The following is a 22,932-nucleotide window of genomic DNA, read 5'->3' on the forward strand; positions in this document are numbered from 1 at the left end:
ATTGATTTTTAATTTTTAAAAATTATAATTTTTTAAATTTTAAAAATTAATTAAATATTGACATGTCATCAATGTGACAATCCACATGTATACAACGTCAATTTTTTTATTTATTTTGAGATAATTTGATAAAAATACAAGTTTAAAGACTAAAAAAAGTGAAAAAAATAAAGGAGAATTAAAATGTTTTTTTTATAAAGTTTGAGGGTGAAATGAGGAAGCGAAAGCACCTGAGTTGAAAAAGGCATTTTAAATGGGGCTATGGTTAGTGGGCTAAATGTGAAGTAAATCGTAAAAATCAAATAGTCCAATTAGTTATCACAAAACCGGGCTCTGAGGCCCAGCAACCACCAAACAGTACACAAAAGAAGGAAAAGGGTAAAAACATTTCTATTTTTGTAACTTCCTTCTCTCTCAACATTTTTCATCTTTCAGCTGCCTTCTCTCGTTATCTTCCCCTATATCTATATGATGTATACTGTAAAAATAAAATAAAAAGAGTGAATAAAAATCAAATTAAATTAAATAGTTGAAGCTGAAGATTTTACAATGCTTTCTTGATCACTTTTCATGTCTCTCCCCCCAACCAAACGCTCTCTTAGCTCCAACGCCGCTGTTGCTTCTTCTTTGTCTTCTTCTTCTTCTTCTTCTTCTTCTTCTTCTTCTTCTTCTCACTTTCAACAGTCAATGAAGAAAGCCAAGTCCCAAGCCGTGGCTTGTTCTCTTGACCCCAATAAGAACGGCCTTCACAACCGCCACAACAACCAAGGCGATATCGACGTCGTCTTCGACCCTTCTTCACCTATGGCCCTCGACGACGATTCCAAGTCCGACGATGGTCGCGCTCCCGCCGCCGCCAATTTGTCTCGCAAAAAGGCTACCCCACCTCAACCCGCCAAGAAGCTCGTCATCAAATTCGTTAAAGGTTGAGTTTCTTCTACTTGATCTCTCTCTATTCTTATAGTTTGGTTTCTGGGTGTTTTATGAATTCCCTTTTTTAGTTAATACAGAATTTTGATCTTACCAATTGAGTGGCTTTGGGTTGTTGGGTCATTTTTGGAATGAAAAATTAGGACTTAGAAGAGGTGAATTTTATAAAACTCGGTGTTTTATTCGATTTTAAGATCTTGGTATTTTGAGTTTGTTTTATTGCTTTTACTGTTATACTGAGCTAGCACTAATTAATTATAATTGGGTTATTTAGAATTTTATTTGGGTGGAGCCATTTATTGTTTTCTTTGTAAGCATATTTGATGCGTGCTCGCATAAGTATAATCAGTTACTTTATCTTTCCAGACAACTAAATACGGCTTTTAGTTAGCATATAATTGTTATTACTTATTATTAGTAAGTTTACTTACAAGGAATTGTAATCATGTAATGGGGTTTCAAGTAAGTTTGGTTCTTTTGGAAATCAGATTATATCTCCTAGACTATGTTGTTTATATGAACTAATTGTAAGAAACTAGAAGGGCTTTGCACTTCCAACAATGAAAATATTTAGAAGATATACTCGGAAAGATTTCTGATACAACTTAAACTTCTGTCTTGTTTCGGTGTAGCAAAACCGACAGTGCCTATGAATTTTGAGGAGGAAACGTGGGCAAAGCTGAAGTCAGCCATTAATGCTATTTTTCTAAAGCAACCAGATTCATGTGACTTGGAGAAGCTTTATCAGGTAAGTCTTGTATATTTTTTTTCATTCTCTCTATTTTGATTACGACAGGCATTTGCAATATGAGCAATATTGTCACTTGATAACTGGGCTTGCTTCCTTCAGGCTGTCAATGATCTTTGCCTGCATAGGATGGGAGGAAGTCTTTATCAACGAATTGAAAAAGAGTGTGAAGCACGTATATCGGCAGCATTAAAATCTTTGGTTGGGCAAAGTCCGGACCTCGTGGTTTTCTTATCGCTTGTTGAGAAATGTTGGCAAGATCTTTGTGATCAAATGTTGATGATTCGTGGTATAGCCTTGTACCTGGACAGAACATATGTTAAACAAACCCCAAATGTACGTTCATTGTGGGACATGGGCTTGCAACTTTTCTGTAAACATCTTTCTCTGGCTCCAGAAGTTGAGCACAAAACTGTCACCGGTCTTTTAAGAATGATTGAGAGTGAGAGGTAAGTTTAATAACAGTCAAATTGAAATTTGTAATTCTTTTATTCTAGTCTCTTTTTTATGTGTTCCAAAGTAAAAACTTATGCAGAAGATGCATAATAATTTTAGATGGATATTGTACTGGATTGGTTCTCATTGAATGTTGCAAAACTTATGGATGAACTATCCTTCTTGTGACGATGTGGATGGAAAGGTATAAGAAATTGAGAAGGTCCCCTGTTGCCTTGTATTGTTTTGGCTTCGCTATTAGTACATAAAGGATAATATGGTTGGATGAAACAGTATAGTTGGGATAAACGAATGCTATGGTTTAACTTGTTTTAGATTCCTTCTTACCTAGTTGAGGTCACACTGAATTTTCTATGCAAGTGTAAGTGGAGAGGTAAATACTGAAAAAGTAAACCAACGTGTCAAGTATTTGTCAGGTTAGTAACTCCTAAATTGTTGTTTCAATGTCAATATTCCCTGGCCTAGCTTACTTATCTTTCTATGATTTTAGAGGTATAAGGTGGTTACGTATTTTGTATTGTGGAAAGCAATATCTTGAAAGGCCAATTTTGATGTCTAAATCCACATAAATTTTGGAATAATTCAATCTTCCAAGTTTCTATTAAATTTACATCTTGGAATCCACTGCATCTGTTTTTGATCATGCAGGTTAGGTGAAGCAGTTGACAGAACACTACTTAACCATCTTTTGAAGATGTTTACTGCTTTAGGTATTTACTCAGAAAGCTTTGAGAAGCCATTCCTGGAGCGTACATCCGAGTTTTATGCAGCTGAAGGAATGAAATACATGCAGCAATCTGATGTTCCAGATTACTTGAAGCATGTAGAGGTGCTTTTCATATTTTATGTTTCTATTAGCAGTGACTGGTTTGGATTGTACATGTTTTATCCTTCTAACAGGAATTCTTAATTTATCATATGTTTCTGTATTCATATGGAATATGCATGTTTATCCCTCTACAATTTTTGGGTAAGTTCATATTTATATAGCTTTTTGTGCGTATTCCTTCAGATGAGGTTAAATGAAGAAAATGAAAGATGCTTACTCTACCTGGATGCTCTTACGAGAAAGCCGCTTATAGCAACAGCAGAAAGGCAACTGCTGGAACGTCATATATCTGCCATTCTTGATAAGGTGTGAATATGAATTTTGGTTGTTCTTTGTGCTTTGAACACCTTGAATTTGCATCTTCTTAGTAGTTATGGTTTCTCTAATTTGTGCAGGGATTTATGATGCTGATGGATGGACACCGTATCGAGGACCTTCAGAGGATGTACTCACTGTTTTCAAGGGTCAATGCTCTTGAATCACTCAGGCAGGCCCTAAGCTCATATATTCGGAGAACTGGGCAGAGCATTGTCATGGATGAAGAGAAAGACAAGGACATGGTGTCTTCCTTGTTAGAATTCAAGGCTTCACTTGACTCCATATTGGAAGAAAGCTTTTCCAAGAATGAGGCATTTTGCAACACCATTAAGGATTCTTTTGAGCATCTAATTAATCTTCGTCAGGTTAGCATGTTTGTCCTTTGTATTTGGAGATTATTTTATTTTTAAACTGCATGTTCATTTACCTTTAAACCAGTGAAGTAAATTCCTAATTTAGATCATCATATTTTGAACTTGACTGATGGTCGAACTTTATTGTGTTTAATAGAATCGACCTGCTGAGCTTATTGCTAAGTTTCTGGATGAAAAGCTTCGTGCTGGTAATAAGGGTACTTCTGAAGAGGAATTAGAGGGTACACTTGATAAAGTTTTGGTTTTATTCAGGTTCATCCAGGTAGAGTTTCCCCCAAAAATGATTAAATTTATTTTTTTCCCCCAAGTAACAGTTTTCCTTTTGTGCATTTCTTTCTTTCTTGCCCTACTAGTTAATGCTAGAGTTGTGAATGGCATTTTTGTTGATAATTAAGGGCAAGGATGTTTTTGAAGCATTCTATAAGAAGGATCTTGCTAAAAGGCTGCTTTTAGGGAAGAGTGCTTCTATTGACGCAGAGAAATCCATGATTTCTAAGGTCAGTATGTTCTTCGCATTAAATGGTGTGTCTTCAGAAGATTGTATTAAATTGTTAATTTGTTATGTTCTTGCGATGCTGCAGCTGAAGACAGAGTGTGGCAGCCAGTTTACAAACAAACTTGAAGGAATGTTCAAGGTTTACCTCTATATCCTTTTTTGTACAAGTTTGTAAACGAAATGCATTCCATAGGTTACCATTGGAATTTCTAATCATTAATCTGGTGAACTGCATCCTTTAGGGTTTTGTAAACATGGGCAGTCCATAACTTTTATAACCACTAAGAGTCTAAGAATATGTTACCTGTTACTGGTGGTCTTGTCTCCAGTAGTGTTATCCCTCTTGACATGAGTTGGATTAATTATTTGTAATTCCAGCAAGCAGAATGTGTTGAACTAATGATGATGTAATTAGTTTGTTGTGCCTGAGGGTAGATCATATAAATATATAAGAAAATAATCTAATCATGTCAGAGTAGAAGAGAAAAGTACTCAACAAGTTAAATTATCTTCTATTTCTTGGAGTACCTACTTGTGTACTGGTTGATGTAAGATCAAACAATTTACATAATATATGGAGTTCGTGTGTTACTGGAATTTATTTTTGTGACTAGATTCTTAGGTCTAAAATATGTTCACATGCAAACAACATTTACTCTTAAATTTTGTGCACTTTAATGGACTACCCAGAACCTGGAAGGATTAGCACATTGCACACCTGAGTTTCCTTTCCAGTTATATTTCAGTTCTGGGGAAACTAATCATATGAAATTAATTGAAATGTAATATTGCAGTTGTTGCCATGGGTCAGAACTATGGGCCTCTATTTGTAATTAAATCTCCTCACGTTGTATGGTTGATCTTGCTGTGTGTGGTTTTTTGGCAAAAAGTTCTTAACAGTTTCCCAGAATACAAACCTTAATTGTAATGAATATGGATTCTCGTTATTTTTATCCAGGATATTGAACTATCAAAGGAGATAAATGAATCATTCAAGCAGTCATCCCAAGCCAGGACAAAACTTCGATCAGGAATTGAGATGAGTGTCCATGTCTTAACAACTGGGTAAATCATACTTTACCATTATTCAAGTTAAATAATAGCTGCTTGATCAATAGTATTTGATTCTATTTTGGTTGTTGAGCTGGGCAGGTACTGGCCAACATATCCACCTATGGATGTTAGGATTCCACATGAATTGAATGTCTATCAGGTTTGCTGCAGGCTTTGGGATGAAATGTTTACCATTATAAACACCAGGAAGCTTTTATCTTATAGTTCTCTAATACTTTCTTCTACTTGGTCTAACAGGACATCTTCAAGGAGTTCTACTTGAGTAAGTACAGTGGGAGACGCCTAATGTGGCAAAATTCATTGGGTCATTGTGTGTTGAAAGCAGATTTTCCCAAAGGTAAAAAGGAGCTGGCAGTTTCCCTGTTCCAGGTTTGTCTCTTGGTGTCTTATGAGCCATTTTCCTCCTGTCTTCCATAATGTTCCTTCTCTTTTTGTAGTTTCTCTACAAGCAGACAAGTTCTAACAGTTTTCTGGTTTTGTGATCTTTTAACCTCTAGACTGTAGTTCTGATGTTGTTCAACGATGCCCAAAAGCTTAGCTTTCAAGACATTAAAGACTCCACTGGCATAGAGGACAAGGAATTGAGAAGGACCTTGCAGTCCCTTGCGTGTGGGAAAGTGAGAGTCCTGCAAAAGGTATGGCCATTATATTATTGCACTCACCAAGTTAATCTCATTATTGTGCTGGCGAAGTAGGTGACATTCTTTTCTTTGTTCTTTTCTATGTTTGAATTTGTGTGCTGCAGTTGCCAAAAGGGAGAGATGTCGAAGATGATGATTCTTTCATTTTCAACGAAGGATTTACTGCTCCTCTCTATCGTATAAAGGTACATCTGTTTGCGATTTCAAGCCATGGTGGTTAAAAACTTTTCTAATACCATCATGCTTATCTATATGGTATTCTCCTAAATATCTATGGGAAAGTTATTATTATGATTCTGACGTGAGTAATTGCCACACGTAATAAAGCATCAAGCTGACTCTTTTCCTTTTGGAATGCAGGTAAATGCAATCCAGATGAAAGAGACAGTGGAGGAGAACACAAGCACCACTGAAAGAGTATTTCAAGACCGTCAATATCAGGTTCGGCATGTTCTCTTCCTTTTTTTTTTTTAGCTATCCACCAAAAGAACAAAATAAAATAACAGGTCTGCTTAATCAAATATATTGTACTATCACTCGATATATTCCAGGTTGATGCTGCTATTGTTCGGATAATGAAGACGAGGAAAGTGTTGAGTCACACTCTTTTGATAACTGAACTCTTCGAACAGGTAATCTAAAGGGATAATATGCCTTAAGTTGCAGTTGGAGATATCCATATACTGAAAACAAGTTTATTCCATTGAACAGCTAAAGTTTCCCATAAAACCGGCTGATTTGAAGAAAAGAATCGAGTCTCTCATTGACAGGGAGTACCTGGAGCGGGACAAGAACAACCCACAAATATACAATTATTTGGCATAAGGTTTTTTTTTTTTTTTTGGTTTCTTTCTTTTTATAACAGAAAGCTCCTTGTAAAATGACAGGGGAAACTATGGTCTTTTCTCTAAGAGGCCGGAGGTGAAATCCGAGGTGAAATCCATGTACAGTAACATGTAGGTTCTTTGTTTTTTGTTGTTGCAATCGAGATTGTAATTGTAAAGCATATTTAGCCTCTCTTTTGATACCTTACTTGTTACGGTACTTGAAATAAGCTACATTTTTTCCCTGGCTCTTGTTTAATTTTCTTTAGAAGGGAATTTGTTTTTATTTTTTTATTATGTTAAAGGTATATGCCATGTTCGTTAATGGGATTCGCCTTTGCTCCTCCTTTACAAGTATAAAATATTTGATTGGTTGTGGGCATTGCAATGGGAATTGCATTTCTATATCTCATGATCTAATTATTTTTTCATTAAATTAATTTATCGTTTGAATTAATTGGAGGCTTTTAAGCTACTTGAATTTCACTATGAAAAATATATATCAATCAATACTATTATTTAGAAGTTACCTTTCAATTGAATTACCAACACAACTGGTAATTTACTAAAAATATAATATCTATATTTTACTTTTAAAAATATATGTACATACAAATATTTAAGCCAAATATATTATAATGTTTACATCCTTACCATTCCTGTTTTATAAATTTTTTACATAATTATTTTCTCGCAGTGCGATGTCTTATGTCACATTAGCATTTATGTATTGCATTCGTACTAAACTTGTTTATCTATAAAATTATCGGATCTGGACATCTGGGTTAACGCCGACCGCCTTAATGAACAACTACAACACTGCAAAAAATTTTAAAAAAATTCCTGCACTCAATTGAATAATCTGTAGAGTATGTTATGTTTGAAAGGCATGGATGCACAAACCAAGTTATGTCACTTGAAACAAACTAAAACCAGGCCAAGAACGGTACAATTGAATGTGATAACAGTAGTACCATAACAATTCAACCACGCCATTCATTCAAAGTTCAAACAAAACAATAGCAAATCACCTGGACAAATAAGGTAGAAAATAAATTGACACAAATTTGCCTATAACAGCCATCAAGTACGAATTCGCCCCCCCCCCAACCCTTAAATTTGTAGGGGATCATTCAAGGGGTTTGGATGAAGTGGAAGAAGAAATACCAGGGTCAGATTGGGGATCTGGGTTAGGGTTGAGAGGGGCTTGGAGATCATCGTCGGGGTCGTAATCAGGGTTAAGAGATCGGTCAATGGCTTCACGCCCTTTCTCCAGGCAAGGCTTGCAGGCGATCTCGATTGCTATCCATCCCAATATCACTCCCGCTATTGCTATCACCGCGCTTGTTATTGCTGCCATCAGCTCCTTCCCTCTTAATTCTTTCCTTCTGGGAATGAATTTTCAGAGAATCGTGTTAGGCTCCTTTGATAGAAATCCTTCCTACAAAATCCTACTGTTATGATTTTGACGATTGGGCCCAATCACTTCTTCGTATCACATTTTGGGCCTTTACCCTCCTTCATAGATCAAATTTTAAATATGTGTACATATTATTACATAGATATCATCTATCCGACATGTTAAAATAATAGATAGCACCGTCAGAATGTACGACTTTTAATATGTATTTAAGTTAATTATATAATAAGCTCTCGTATATTTAAAATTTAATCTATATGTTTCATATCGATCCAAGACTTAATCGATATGATACTGATACTTTAAAGACTTAAAAGTCTAAGGATCAAATTAAAATATGAATATTTTGTACAATTAATCTTATTTATTATTCATTGTTTTCTTAAATATTATAATTATTTGAACTGAGTCTAGATTCATTAGATTTCATATCTTAAAACATAAGTCGAAAATCAATTTGATTATTGACTTAATTGTTGTTGCAAATGGCAATTAGATTAATATTTGAACAACCTTGATTTCTTATAAATTTTTAATTGAGATTTAAACAATCCAATCCTTCACAACCCCCCCCCTCCCCCCATTTTGTTTCACTAACAAAGTGGGATTATGCCACTTAATAACGTGCCTTCCACGTTGAAATTCAACAAAAACAAAAGATACGTATTCCATTATTTTATTTGTCTTAAAAGAGAAGGGGGTGAACCTTCACCATCAAACACTCCAGCTCAATATTTTCAATTAACTCCTCATGTATTTTATTTTTATTTCAAATGAGTACGTGAATGTTAATGTTAAATATAAGTATGTAGTATACATATATTCTTATTCGTTTTTAATACATAAATTATTACTACAAAACAAGATCCTGTCCAAGAATAAACTAAAAACAATGGCCATGATTTTCATTACAGGAAGTGTTAGAAAAAGGAAGACAGGATTCATTGTTTTTTAAATAAATAAAAAATACCAACATCATCTTGCTTTTTGCTAGCAATGTAGCAGACAGAATCAGATTTGTTATTTACTTGAGAATCTGCCATTCTTGTCCCCCCTTAATATAAGCCCTTGCTTAAGGTTCTTTTAACAATTGAATTTGCATCAATGGTTTGCTTAACATGCAAGTTAATGATTTTCCCAAAGTTTCCAATATTCTCCTACCACTGTAATTGTGCTTATAGCCATTGATGATATGGACTTATATTCCATACAAGAATAAAGTGAGTCCATGACCGGAAAAATATATCGACATGCATACTACTTCTGCAATTACAATTTATTGAATGAACTGATAGACAATATGTGATACAAGCTAAGCAAACAGAACCTGAGAAGTTGAGGGTGTCAAGTCAGAAAGTTTTGGACCATCGATAACTTGCCATTCGACACTGAATCTCCACTTATTCTCGGAACTGCCTGTTTGATTCTGTTTCGAGATATAGCCCACGGCAACATGAAGGTTGTGACCAAAGACATATATTATGTTATCGTATGCATTGACAGCAAATGGTTTGCATATCTGTTCTGGTAATGGGGGACCTTGTGTTGTTTCCCAGGAATCATTGTCTGGATAATAAACTTTGAGTTTCATTCTTTCGTGTTCAGAAACCACGAATAAGTGGCCATAAACCACTACGCTCGAGCCAGTCCAACCTTCTCTCAATCCTAGACCCATATTCTCCCAAGTATTAGTTATTGGATCGTAAACTCGACCCCTTGGAGAGACGAAGAATGGCCATAACCAGCCTTCTGTCACTAGAAGCTTTCCATTGAGTACTGCAGAATCATAAGATGCCATATTGGTCCCCATGCTGGCTACTGGATGCCAATTCCCAATTGCGGGATCCATAACCTCGGCCGAGTCGAGCTCAAAAAGATCAGCACTGTTTCCACCAGCTACATATATCATCCCATTAATCACTCCACTTGCAAAAAACGATCTAGCGGTATTCATCTTTTTCATCATAGTCCAATTGTTTTTCTGAATCTCATACTTGAATACCAAGTCAAGAGGGCAATCGACATCGGAGGCCATCATCCCCCCACAAACAAAGAGTGCGCCCTCACCGGGAAACGAAACGCAGCTAATACCACGGGGACAAATATTGTCTTTGCAAGGCATCGTAGGGATGCTATGCCAAGAAAAATTGGTTAAATCAAGAACCTGCCATTCAATTTCACCAGTGCATTTGTGGAAGGCAAGCACAAACAGCCAAGGGTCTTTGAAACCTAGTTCCTTCCTTGAAGTGAAAAATCGTTCTTTATTACCAAGCAGAAAGTGCCATCGTTTGCATACGGCTTTACAAGCGGTATGGCTCTCGACCGGAAGTCGAAGGAGACAATTAAGGGCAACATCATCAGGAAGGCCTGGAATAAGGGGTTCCCCTTGAAGATACAACTCAAACTGAAACCCTTTGCCTAACCTCATCTTTTGGTATAAAAATCAACCCCTTTGCCTCTCCCAAAACACAGCAATCTAAAACCCTTTTAACACTACAGAAAGAACCTTGTTTCAGCAAGAAATTCCCAGTTTTTATGAATTGAACAACTTAAACATCCAAATCCCAGTCAAAACTTCAAAGAACCTATTCCAAGTTACAGAAAATTTTAACCCTTTCTATTAATATACACCACTATGATGCCAAGGCAGGGAGAAAAGATAACAAAGCGTTATAAAAAAAGGAAAAAGAAAAAGAAAGAAAAGTCAATAACCCATATGATAGGATCTTTGAATATAACCTAAAACAATCTAAACTTTTGCTCCTACCAATAAGAAACCCAAAAACCCATAAAAAAAGAAAGAAACCCTGCCACTATGGCCTACAGAGATGATATAATTCAGAAAAGAGACTAAAACCCAGAAAATACTTTATATAACATATAAATATAACTTTGCAAATAAAAGCAGATTGCATAAATAAGAAGAAAAAGAGATGAGAAGAAAGGAACTGATATGTGGAGACTTACAAAAATGGGATTTTCTTTTTCTTGAATACTTGCTATATCAAATAAACAGTATAGCCATCTTTTTGTGAGATTTTAAGCTTGTTTACCCTGCCCCCCTCCCCCCCATTCCCCCCATGGGACTCTTCCAATATTGGAAATAAGAACGAAAGGATATGGACTGTATATGATTCTGATTTATGAGATATATTAATTAATATTAATTATCATTAAATGAATTTCAAAAATCTTCCTTGTTTATTTTTTATTTTTAAATATATATATTTTTAATTTACTTATTTATATAATTAAAATTTTAAATAATATTAACAAATATTGAGTTATAATTAGGATGAAATCGATTAGTTAAAAACTAATTATAATTACGATGAAATTGATTAGTTAAATCAATTGAATTAAAAATTAACAGACATATTATTATGAATAAAGTTAAATTGATTTTTACTGAAAAAATTAAATCAATTTTTTCTATTTTAAATAATTTTTAAATTTTATAAATTCTAATAATTTTTAATCAATTTCAACCATTAATTCGATTTTTTTAATTATAAAAAAAAGCCTTGGATTCAAATAAAAAAAAAGAATATTACTGCGAATAGGAGCTAGTTCCAAATATCAATAATTATTCAGAAATTAAATTTCTGTGAGGAAAAAAAATGGTGAATGGTGGTACAGACTGTAGGCCCACTGGAAGTCTAAAACCACGCGCTAAAGAAGTAATTCCAAGTTCCAACGCCAGTAAACAAGAGCAAAAGGTTGGGAACATTGTAAGACACGCGCTTTTAACTGCGGGGTTTTGAAGAAAACTGTCTTTTCACAATCCAAATCCAAATATTTAAGATTTGAGTTCAAAGTTGAAACCTCGGAAAGTTTGATCAAAAACAAAAAGGGTGTTTTAAACCCGTAAGAGCTGCTTATAATCTTTTCGTAATTTAAAAAATTTCTCTCTTTTTCAACTGCACTTACTATTTTTTTTATTGTTGATTTTCTTTTAAATTTTAGGTGACATTGTAATAATTTTTTTTACCTTAATTAATTATTAAGGGTTTGATTCTCGTTCTATATATGAAATAGTTTTAAAATTTATTGTCAATATTTACCCTCTTAATAAACTTACGGAATACAAAATATTAATTACTAAATTCACTCTAGTAGATATCTTAAGAAATAATATATATTTAAATTTATTATAATGTTATTTTTTAAATAATTATTATATGGATATTTATTTAAAATTTTAAATATCGCAATATATATTTGAAAAGTTTTTAGTAATTGAATTTAAATTTTAAAATTTTTAAAAAATTAAATTAAATTTTCTAAAAAATGAAAAAAATTGCATTTCAAAAAGATTACTTAATCATTTAAATGAAAAATGAAAGGTTAACATTTTTAGCAACTCAATCAGATCAAAGAGAAAGAAGCATGAGAGAAACGACTTAAAAAAGGAGTATTATGTTGACTCATAGAAGTAGTCTGGTATCCAAATCGAATCAGAAAGAGTAAGACTGACAATTAAACTTGAATATAACATCTGGCTAACCACGACCCTTGGCTAAGAAGAATGGTGATGGCAGTAGAATGAAACCACAATGTTGCCTCTCACCAGGACTCAAGACTTGATAAACCTTCTTATCTAGTTCTGTAGCTAATTTCGATGCACCCTACACAGTCCTAGTAAAGAAACAGAAAAAAGAGAACATGTTTGATGGATTCCACATCTCGGGCAATAAGGGTCCACTACCCTAAAGTCTCTTGACAAGATTTTCTCTGGTTGTCATCGGATTATGACAAGCCCTTCATGGGATGTTATTAATCTTTGAGACAACATGAAGGCCCTATAAATGTTTTCCATCTCTTGCATGACTGTGCATCACAATGACAACAGCCATTTGAGGTTGGAGCGGTGAAGAGAGCCATTGGTATCTGGACTGAACATTGTAGGGACCGTCTTTTGAGAAAAGCCAAACAAATGCGCGAACTACAAGCGCAATACATCTTGAATTTCAATCAGTAATGTCCTTAACCATTGTTGGTTGATGGGAAGAGTCTAAGGGCGAGCATTTAATTGAACAAAGTCGAATCGAGTGAAAAAAAATGAGTTAATCGAGTTGATAAGTTATATTTTGTCATCTAAACTTAAAATGAAATTTTATTGGATAGTGGAATAAAATTCAAATTGAACTGAATTGAATAAATTGTTTGAGTTGAATTAAAAAAATTAAACCATTCATATTCAGATCTTGTCAACAATATGATCAAATTTTGAGTTAAAGAATATAAATAACATATACATTTGAAAACTTTTTTAAAACAAAATAAAAAGAAAAAAAACAAGATAATTACAATCATAGTTTACTTGTTTAAAGCATCAAATTTATCATCTTGGAATTTCATTTAAAAAATTATAATTTATCATTATATATATTAAAGAATTTTTTAAAATAAATTTTAAAAATTTCAATTCATGTATGTTTTTATAAATATTTTGAAGATTATTTTGAAATTTTATAAATTTTTTGAGATGGATCAATTTGTACATTTTCTAAACTATCAAGGACTTAATGGGTATTTACATTAATTTTTTATTCTACTTGAAGTATTCGAATTATTTAAGTTGTAAATTTTAACTAAACTCGAACTCAAAAAACTGAATTACTTATTTGGGTTGATTTGAAAATTATGAATAACTAGAATAGCTCAATATAATTAATTCGAAATTCGGAAAAAATTAATTTTTTTATTTAAATTGAGTTTTACTCGGACGAAGAGATGCATAAAGATGTCAATTCAAAAACCTATTGATTATGTCAAATCATGATGACTTGACCACTCTCTGCATCTCTATATTCTAATAGAGATTTTTGAACAACCCAATTCCTTCTCGTGTTCTCCGTACCTATGAAGAGGACCTCAATAATTTAGAAACAAAGTATGAAGAGAAAGGGAAGTATTTTCCTTTGAGAAGATGAGCCCATAACACTGTTGTTGGAACCAAGGCCGAATCTAGGGGGGTGACATAGGCCCGACCCCCTAAAATGAAATTTTTTTATTTAGACCATTTATAATTTATAAAATTTTAAATTAATAATGGTAAAATTACAATTTAGCCTTCTTAAAATGATAAGATTTGGATCCTCTAAAAATTATAAATATATAGACTACTAAATGACAAAATTCTATTTTTACTATCATAGAAAAATATAATTTAATTCCGCCTCCAATAAATTTTTTTGACTTCGCCCTTGACCCCTTTAAGTCATATTTCTAGATCTGCCATTGGTTGGAACTGGGTGGGATTAGGAATCGACTAGTATACCGCTCCAGACAAAGAGATTGAATCGACTTCTCGGTGAATAGCTCAAAACTGGTAAAACAAAAAAATTGGGACTTTGTGAAATCTTTTAATTCTTTACTTAATTATAATTGGATTGATGGTTGAATTGAGAATTGGTAGTCTAAACAATTCGACTAGGGGTGTTCAATTGGTTAGCCGACCTGAAATAACATTAACCGAATTGACCGACCTTTCAAAATTTTTAACCGTTAGCCGAACCGAAATTTTTTCAAAAAAATTAACCGAACCGAAAATTTTTCGGTTAATTCAGTCGGTTAACCGAAAAGTATATGTTTTTTAATTTTTGGGTAAAATAAGTATAAAATTAACCAAATTAATCGAATTAACCGAATTACCCGAACTACCCAAATTAACCGAATTAATCGAATTATTTGTATAAAATTATATGTTTTTTATTTTTATTTATTAAATTATTTGTAATTTTTATGATCAGGTTGGGTAATTGGGTTGGGTTGGGTACTTGGGTTAATATATATTAGATTGAGTATTTGGGTTTATGTTAGATTGGGTTTGAGTGAATAGTGAGCTATTTATATATTATAATTTTTTATTAATTTTTTTCGGTTAACTGAATTTTTTCAGTTAACGAACCTGTTTCAAACCGAATTAACCGTTAAACGAAAACTCAAAAAAAATTTAACCGACCCCTAACCGAATTAATTCGGTTAACCGACCGAATTCGGTTAATCGGTCAGTTAACTGAATTTTTTCGATTTTACCCGAATTTTGCACACCCCTAAATTCCACCACTGATTCGATTTTTAAAATGTTAACTTATAAAGCATTTGGGTCTTGTTTGGCAAGGAAGGAAACATTGAAGTGACCAATATTCTGAAAACCTACTCCACCAAGATTATTCGAGTGAGCAAATTGTAACCAATTCATTCAATGGATACATTTGCCCTCCAACCCTAAGCTTTGCCACTAAAACTCATTGAGCATAAGTGTAAAAGGTGTTTTTGATAAGGCAATGAGATGTTACACTCTAGCAAAACGAGAAATTGTAGAGATATGAGGGAGAGGAATATCAAACCATATTTTTGAAAACAAGTGTAATCGCAGACGACAATGATAAAAGCAATAAGAGGTTGAGAAAGATGAGAGCTTCAGTGACTATAAAAAGAAAAGTGTAGAGAGAATTTTGAAGTGCTAAATATGCTAAAAGATAAAAAAGTTCCTAAATGAAACTTTTAAGTCTTTATTTGTAAGCCTTGGAAAGAAATTATTAAAGAATAGATTCAATAAGAAAATGAAATATGATTGTGCTAAAATAATGAGTAGTGGATGTAAGAGAACTTACTTGAAGGTGGATAATGGAAGGAAAGTAATATGAATATCAAGTATAAAGATGCTTACATGAAAGTTAAACCCATTTAAAATATTTTAACAAGAAAAGTTATAAGTGCAAATGCTTCATTTGTTTAAAAAAGAAATAAGAATAAAACACTCGTATTTCAAATAAGTTAACTTTTTAACTATATTCATATGTGATCCTCCAAGTTTTGCTTTTTAAGACATCCCAAAAGTGGAATTACTCAGAAATTCTACGAATCTTCCACTTCAAAAGTAATTGTTCCTAAAAGTGCTCTTATACAGAACAATATTTCCCAAAACAAATATTCATATAACAATTAGTAACCAAAAACAAGCATATACAAACGTTAATAACTTCAAGCACCGTATAACAAAAACCGAGATTGCCATAACTACTGCTCTTTAGAGTCATATCTCACATAATTGACGCCAAGCATACCCCAAAAAGCACTCCAAGAGAGGGTATTTTCTGAGGAAAGGATTATAGACTTATTGAAATTAACCAATTACCCAGATGCATTTTTGAACATATGTAGTAATCTCAAAACTGTGGCACAGTTTTGTTGTTCAATCATACTAAAGATAATCATCCACGAAGAATAAATAAAATAAACAAATTTTCATTTATTTGGTTAACAATTCAGAAGGAAAGGTTTAATAAATACCATACAATTCTTTATAACAAATAGTCTATTAGAAATATCACTGTCCTAATGTTTATCCTTTATGTTAATCCTATAAACATGTATCAATACAGACTATAAAAATCAAGCCTTTCAATACATTCACTCATGACTTCCTTTCATTACACGGTCCATATCATATTTAATACTAATAGTAGAAAACAAATAAGGAATCAATCCAAATCAGCAAGAAGGGGAAAAAGGAAATAAAAAAGACAAAATAGTGATGAGGCAGTAGCACAATATGACATTTTGGATTAACATTAGGAGCCTAGTTTAGTAGCATCAAACAAAGTTATAGGCCAAGAAAAATTTCATAAGCAACTGCAGGATCTCAATCAAATCTGTTCCACTGCCTTGGCCTGATCACAATGTAAAAGAAGCTTTTAACAAGAACAGAGAAAAGTTACAATACATTAGTCGTTGCCCTTAATGACCATAATCAGAACACAGTTAATGTAGAGCCTATTGACAATAACTGTAGCTTGTAGGTGATAATGCTAAATACTAAAGTTCACCCTAAACAATGTTTACTTTCATCTACATTCAGAACTTACTGTAGCTTGTAGGTGATAATGCTAAAGACGAAAGTTCACCCTAAACAATGTTTACTTTCATCTACATTCAGAACTAAGTCCAATAACCAAAGCATGATTTTCCGGTCACATTTCCTTCATCTCCCTTTTTGTCTATGATTCTATAAAACCAATCATCAGGACTTTGAACACAGACAGATACACATATCCAGATTCGAAATTAATCAAACACCACAAACAACAAGAGATTTCATAATAGATAACTTCATATAATATAACCAAACTGAACAGGCACACTGAAAATAGTTCAACAGTACATAACAACATTAAAACTTAGAATTATTCTTTTTCAGTTTTGTTGGGGGATGGGGAAGGCAAGAGATATAATTCCCTTATTGCTTTAGTACTATTTATTTAGCATAGATAGAACCACATAACTCTACAGATGCAGAGACAGATCTAAATCCACTGGACCTTCCTCTTCAGCACCAACACAAGTTTCCAAAGCAGATAGTGAATCTTCAAGTTTCTTGAGAAGAGGAAGCTCCTTGATCTGAAGCTTCTTTGGTTCCTCAAGTGCATTGGGGGAAATTTTAGGTTTTTTAGATGCATTCATTAAGCTAGCAGTCATTGGATTGTCAGCTAAGCAGGGCCTCTTGCTTCCTTCTCCCATCAACAAAATTGTCTCAGATTGACCAACTTTACCCACGTTTGAGGATGGGGGTGGACCTGGCAAAAGCCACGAAGAAGCAATAGATCCATTGGATCTAGGCAACTGATATGACTCACAACCAAGGTCAGGATTAGTTATAGCAAAGGTAGGATTTGGAAGCTTACCCAGATTATAACCTTGAGTTTTCTGCATGGCATCTCTCGAGGCTGGTGGCAGACCATCCTGGCTAATCTGAAATTCATCAGTATTAAACTGACAAACCTCATATTTGCGCAAATATGATGAAGAATCTGTAGGAAGGCCAGTCGCTACAATGCCACCAGATGAAGCACATGCAGCAGAAGACAAGGCTGCATTGGCACCAACTGGAGCAAATGTCTTCGAAGCTGAACTATTATGGCGAAAAGTTGCACCACTAGGAGACATGACAATCTGAGTTTGGGCATCTCCGAGATTGCTGCCAGTGGATTTGCTCCTGTTAGCCTGGTTTGCATCACATGAGCCGAACATTGCACAGAAGTCAATTAGAGTTGGTGCTCTAGTGATTGGAGTCAGATTGTTCACACTAGCCAAGCTCAGTTGGCTATTTGGCAGGGGAGCAGGAGGGTTCCTAGTAATGTCGATGGAATTACTAGAACGACCAGGAAAATTCAGGGCCCTCAATGTCTCCTCCTCATGAATCCTAAGGTGGCCACTAAGAGCTAGATAGTCGTCAAATACTTTGTTGCAATAGATGCATGATTTATCAACTGCATGCTTCTGCGCATCTTTTCTACCCGAATGGAAATTCATGGTAGAACCTGAAAGAAACACAAAATCGAGCTCTTTTCAAGAAAATATAGATACTAGAAGGCTAAAGTAGACCTTGCAATGAGAAATAGGGTCTTATTCTTGCCTCGTTTTATAACCCTTCAAGGCGAAGAAATCAGTCATAGTGGTTAACACCAATTAATATAAATGACAATTAATAATAAAATCCACTTAACAAATCCAACCAGAGGAAGCATATATGGAAAAAATGGTTGCCATAGGAGAAATGTTAAAACAGCGTTAAAGCGGCTTGTCCTCAATAACCCATATTAGGAATAGTCATAAATGGAAATCCAGAGTATTAATATCTTGCAAAACAAATGTCAAACACCACGTAGAAAGGAAATCGACTACCAAAAGGTCATGAAACAATTTGCCACCTAATATCGAGTGTAAGGGGTAAATTTGGAAAATCGACTAAAACATAAAAGCACTCAATGTTATATCTATGTGACCCAGACTTAATACCGGTGTCCAATATGTGCTCACATTCAACAAATATATGCTCAATGTTTCTTTATTCTTTTCTCGGTATTTCGGAGGACCTACTACTAATAAAAAGCCATTGTCAGTTCAAGGTATTTAATGTGTCCAGCATTACTAAATTAGAAGAAAGAACTAGAATAAATGAATAATATAGGCATGATAGCTACATATTGATGATCTAACTATACCCAACAGCTTAAACATTATCTGCTCTAGAATTTGAAATTTCGACTAGTGATTTATGCTCACGTTAAGTGTCACCATAAAATCAAGTACTACACAGGGCTAAGCTATTACTATAATTATTTCCATCATAATCATCATCATTTCTCCAGTATTACAATGATTCCTGTATCAAGAGCCATTCAAGAGAGAAAAAGGAATGCAATAGCACATAAGACTCAATAGATTTTAATTACTTCTTTCAAATTTACAATATTTTCTTAAAGCAAATTGTCAGCCCATACCAAATATATCCCAGCGAAGCTCCATGAGAAACATGACAATCGGCTCCTAAAGGTCAAGATTGCCTATGAGATTCTTTCAAGGTTTTCTGGTCAATTTTAGGAAAACCCCGAGTGGTACTGCAGAACATTCCATTCAAGAGAGAGAAGCAAAGAATGCACTAGCACATGAAACTTGATAGATTACAATTTCTTCTTTCCATTTTTACACTCTTTTAGCTATTGTAAATTGCTTCACCTGAAGAAAGCAAAAAATGGCCACTCCATACCAAATGCATTCAAGAGAAGCCCTATGACAAGCACAACAATCAACTGCTTAAGGACAAATTGCCAAATTGAGATTCTTATAAGATTTTCTTTCCCAAATCATACCATCCTTCTTAACACATTATTTTAGAAAAGCCTCGAGTAGTAGGGGAGAACATCCAAGGTACAAACCCTTTTGACAAGATTAATTAACACCAGTCAAGCCTAAAACAAGCAATAAACATAAAGTAGTATCTCTTCCTTTCTTAGGTAAAATTTTATGTTTATCTGATGCCCTTGCATCAAGGGACATATCTCTCTCTTGATTGGCCACTAGCACAGTGTGTATCTTTAGACATAATAGCAACACAGAATGCCAAGAAAAGAATATGAACAAAACAAAGTTTCTCAGTTTCAGAAATAACCACTTAGAGACATCTATAAATCCCTGTGACAAATAAATTGGAAGTGTAAAAGATGTTTGCTTGAACTAGAAAATATGTATTTTTAATGAATACTAATTGTGATAGAGATATTATAATCCACAGTGGCACACACATAAGTAAACTACCTTAAAACCTAAACAGAAGTTATAACAAGTAAGCTACATTTTATTAGTATTTAGTGCAAACCACCATTAGTTGTGGCAATATCTGGTTAAACAAATGTTGTTTCTAGCTAAATAAGACTGAAGGCAAGGAATCCTAAGTGTAAAGAACCAAAAATTGATTCATTCACCCCCACATCACTACTCTATTAACTTTCACCAGTCCTTTAATAATTATAACTCTATGGTCAATCTCACTGAATGTGAATATTAGCTTTTTTTTGCTGTCCCTAGCACTAGAAGACCAAACAATTGTCCAGAATTGTAACCCAAGCAACCAGCAGATGCAACTTCTGAATCTGTTATAACATAAGAGGAAAAAGTGAAGCAAATGTCCGGCTAAAAGAGAGGAATTAACTATTAAACTAGATAAACAATAAAGCAAAATAGGCAAAGCAAAATTTGAAGATAATCATTTAAGAGGAAAGTCAAATTGCTTTTACAGAATTTGATTGATTTAGAAAGAAAAAAAATTGATATAGACGTCAACTGTGATTATTTACCAGAATAAGGATGGTCTAGGCATCGTAACTCCTACTAAGAAATGAATCCACAATTGATCATAGCTGATACCTGCAATTATTAAAACTATTTATCACAATGATATAGATTTTGAATTTTGGACAAGAAAATACCTAAACTTATCCAAAAATCCAAAAAATAACTCAAAAAAGTTGCATTCCATACAAAGGTACAAACCATAAATCAAAATTGAAAAACATGTGATAGCTTATTCCCAAACATAAAATATCAATAAGAAATTCAACACTTATCTTCAACACCTCAACAAATCATACCTCCTTGTTTATTCCCTTTGAAATTACAGGGCATAGGCCTTTCATAATCAAATAAACTGAATATATATTACACTGTCTAATCAGCAAAATTGTAGGTTACATTCTCAGCATAGTTTCAATACATAGATGATTTCCACTTGAACAGAAGCTAATGTTATATATTACTATCAGGAATAATGAAAACTGAAATCCTTTTTTTTTTCTTTTAAACTTTCCTGGAAAAGACAATTTCTTGTTTCATAAATACACAATTAGAATTCTAGCAGCTAGTCTTAACAAATTCCCATTTTCAGATACAACTTACAATTTCCACTAATAGAAACGATAAACAATAATTAAAGAAACTAACTTCCCCTCCAAAAAAATCAATTATCAAAAACCTTCCTTACACCTTCATGTTCACAATATATATAAGAAAACAATGAAATAAAGCTTCATACCAGGGGAAAACTCCATGGGTATCCCTTATTTTCACAAGAAATGAATTGCCTAGAGCTGTACAGTGCTGCTACTGAGATCTGAAAACCAAAACCCCCCGAGCAAAACGATTTCTTTTCTTTTTCTTCAGCATTTTCTTTGAGGCTGAGGCCCATAACTTTTTCAACATTGGTGGATGAATGGGCTTCTTTTCAAGTTATGGCAAGGCAGAAATTAGAGCCTAGAATTTCACCATTAAAACAATTTCAGAGCGATTTTGGGCTGTAAGTTTTTCAGGCCGAGTCCATATATTCACGAAATTTAAAGCTTGGAACAAGAGATTACCTAAAATGGTAAAGTTGAAGCTACGAGATCCCAAAGTATTTATTTTCGAGTTTCACGAGCAAATTCAATTAACTTTGAGTTAGATTATTAAGTTGTTTATTCAATTTAATACTTATAATAATTAAATTTTATATTAATTTTTGATATAATTATAAAATTATAACTTAAAAAATATGTATATCAACGTTTTCATTTTGTTATTTTGGTCCCTCAAATAGTTTATCCAAAATTTATTTGCGTGAAGGAACTGAAAAGGGGGGGTGGGTGACCTAAAATTTGGTTGAAATAAATGGGGGAAAATGGTAAGGTGCAATGTGACCAAACATGATAGAACATTTATGTTTTCCATTGTATATGGTAAAAATTCAAAGACATAATTTGACGTGCATTTTATTGTGTGTAAGCCATTTACTTTGATGATGACCCCCAAAATGTTGCATTGTAGTACATGTCCGAGTTACATTATTCATCGAAAAGACGTAAATTTAGGCACCTGCAATGAACCATGTACCTTATAAATACCAGAGGTACATTTACCTTTTTTTCCCATTTACTCATATCCTCCATAACAATATTTCCCACCTTTTTTATTATTATATATTTTTGGGGTTTGCCCCCTTTTTTTTTCTTCCATGATATCATGAGGAATATGATTTTGTAAATTTGGATTTAGATTTTATTTATTTAAAATAAACTATATTTTTAATTGTGTTTGAATATTGTTACATATTTGTATAAAAACATAATTTTCATATATATATATATGAATTTTACTAAATAGAGATTAAATAAATTCAAATTTTATAACACTACTTAATATATTTGTCTCAAATCAAATCTTGATATTGAAGAGTTTAATATTTGGTATATTGACAAATTTAATGTTTAATGTTTATATCATTTATTAAATTAGTTCTTATTTTTTTTAACCATATTTGATCATTATTTTTTTTAAAAAAAGTTAAATTTGATCATCAGATCATATTTCAAAAAGAGTCGATTTATTGACTAAATCGTTAAAGTATTAAACATGACAACTTGCATAACAATCCATTAAAAAGAGTTGAATTGTTATTTTTGGATATTTTATAAATTTTAAATTATTTGTAACAAATAGTGACG

At 33.3% G+C, this 22,932-nt stretch overlaps 3 protein-coding genes across 9 annotated transcripts; 1 reads left to right on the forward strand and 2 right to left on the reverse strand.

Annotated features, from left to right (window-relative positions):
• The first annotated feature begins 398 nt into the window (after positions 1–398).
• Positions 399–6,933, forward strand: LOC107944078 (cullin-4). Its single transcript, XM_016877895.2, has 17 exons — positions 399–925; positions 1,563–1,678; positions 1,781–2,127; positions 2,783–2,963; positions 3,147–3,269; positions 3,359–3,646; positions 3,792–3,917; positions 4,051–4,152; positions 4,237–4,290; positions 5,110–5,216; positions 5,304–5,364; positions 5,463–5,594; positions 5,723–5,860; positions 5,971–6,051; positions 6,227–6,307; positions 6,418–6,498; positions 6,578–6,933. The coding sequence occupies exons 1-17, from the start codon at positions 571–573 to the stop codon at positions 6,689–6,691; spliced, it is 2,487 nt and encodes an 828-aa protein (XP_016733384.1). The 5' UTR covers positions 399–570; the 3' UTR covers positions 6,692–6,933.
• A 2,346-nt stretch (positions 6,934–9,279) lies between these two features.
• Positions 9,280–11,242, reverse strand: LOC107944080 (F-box/kelch-repeat protein At1g30090). 2 transcript variants are annotated; one of them, XM_041079612.1, is made up of 2 exons: positions 11,078–11,242; positions 9,280–10,603 (listed from the first exon to the last, which is right to left on the reverse strand). In XM_041079612.1, the coding sequence occupies exon 2, from the start codon at positions 10,536–10,538 to the stop codon at positions 9,423–9,425; it is 1,116 nt and encodes a 371-aa protein (XP_040935546.1). In that variant the 5' UTR covers positions 10,539–10,603; positions 11,078–11,242; the 3' UTR covers positions 9,280–9,422. The 2 variants fall into 2 exon arrangements, with proteins under 2 accessions (XP_040935546.1, XP_040935545.1); XM_041079611.1 differs by having other exon boundaries at positions 9,280–10,695; positions 11,078–11,217.
• Positions 11,243–17,213: 5,971 nt separating this feature from the next.
• LOC121202867 (uncharacterized) lies at positions 17,214–21,827 on the reverse strand. Of its 6 annotated transcripts, none has more exons than XM_041079614.1 (5): positions 21,811–21,827; positions 21,489–21,706; positions 20,755–20,824; positions 19,402–20,550; positions 17,214–18,438 (listed from the first exon to the last, which is right to left on the reverse strand). In XM_041079614.1, exons 4-5 carry the CDS (start codon positions 19,433–19,435, stop codon positions 17,405–17,407), a joined length of 1,068 nt encoding a protein of 355 aa, XP_040935548.1. In that variant the 5' UTR covers positions 19,436–20,550; positions 20,755–20,824; positions 21,489–21,706; positions 21,811–21,827; the 3' UTR covers positions 17,214–17,404. The 6 variants fall into 6 exon arrangements, with proteins under 6 accessions (XP_040935548.1, XP_040935551.1, XP_040935547.1 ...); XM_041079617.1 differs by lacking the exon at positions 21,811–21,827 and having other exon boundaries at positions 17,214–17,694; positions 17,803–18,438; positions 21,489–21,749; XM_041079613.1 differs by lacking the exon at positions 21,811–21,827 and having other exon boundaries at positions 21,489–21,749.
• Between the last annotated feature and the right edge of the window lie 1,105 nt (positions 21,828–22,932).

Source organism: Gossypium hirsutum, chromosome A10 (genome assembly GCF_007990345.1).
Source record: "Gossypium hirsutum isolate 1008001.06 chromosome A10, Gossypium_hirsutum_v2.1, whole genome shotgun sequence".
Classification (NCBI taxonomy): domain Eukaryota; kingdom Viridiplantae; phylum Streptophyta; class Magnoliopsida; order Malvales; family Malvaceae; genus Gossypium; species Gossypium hirsutum.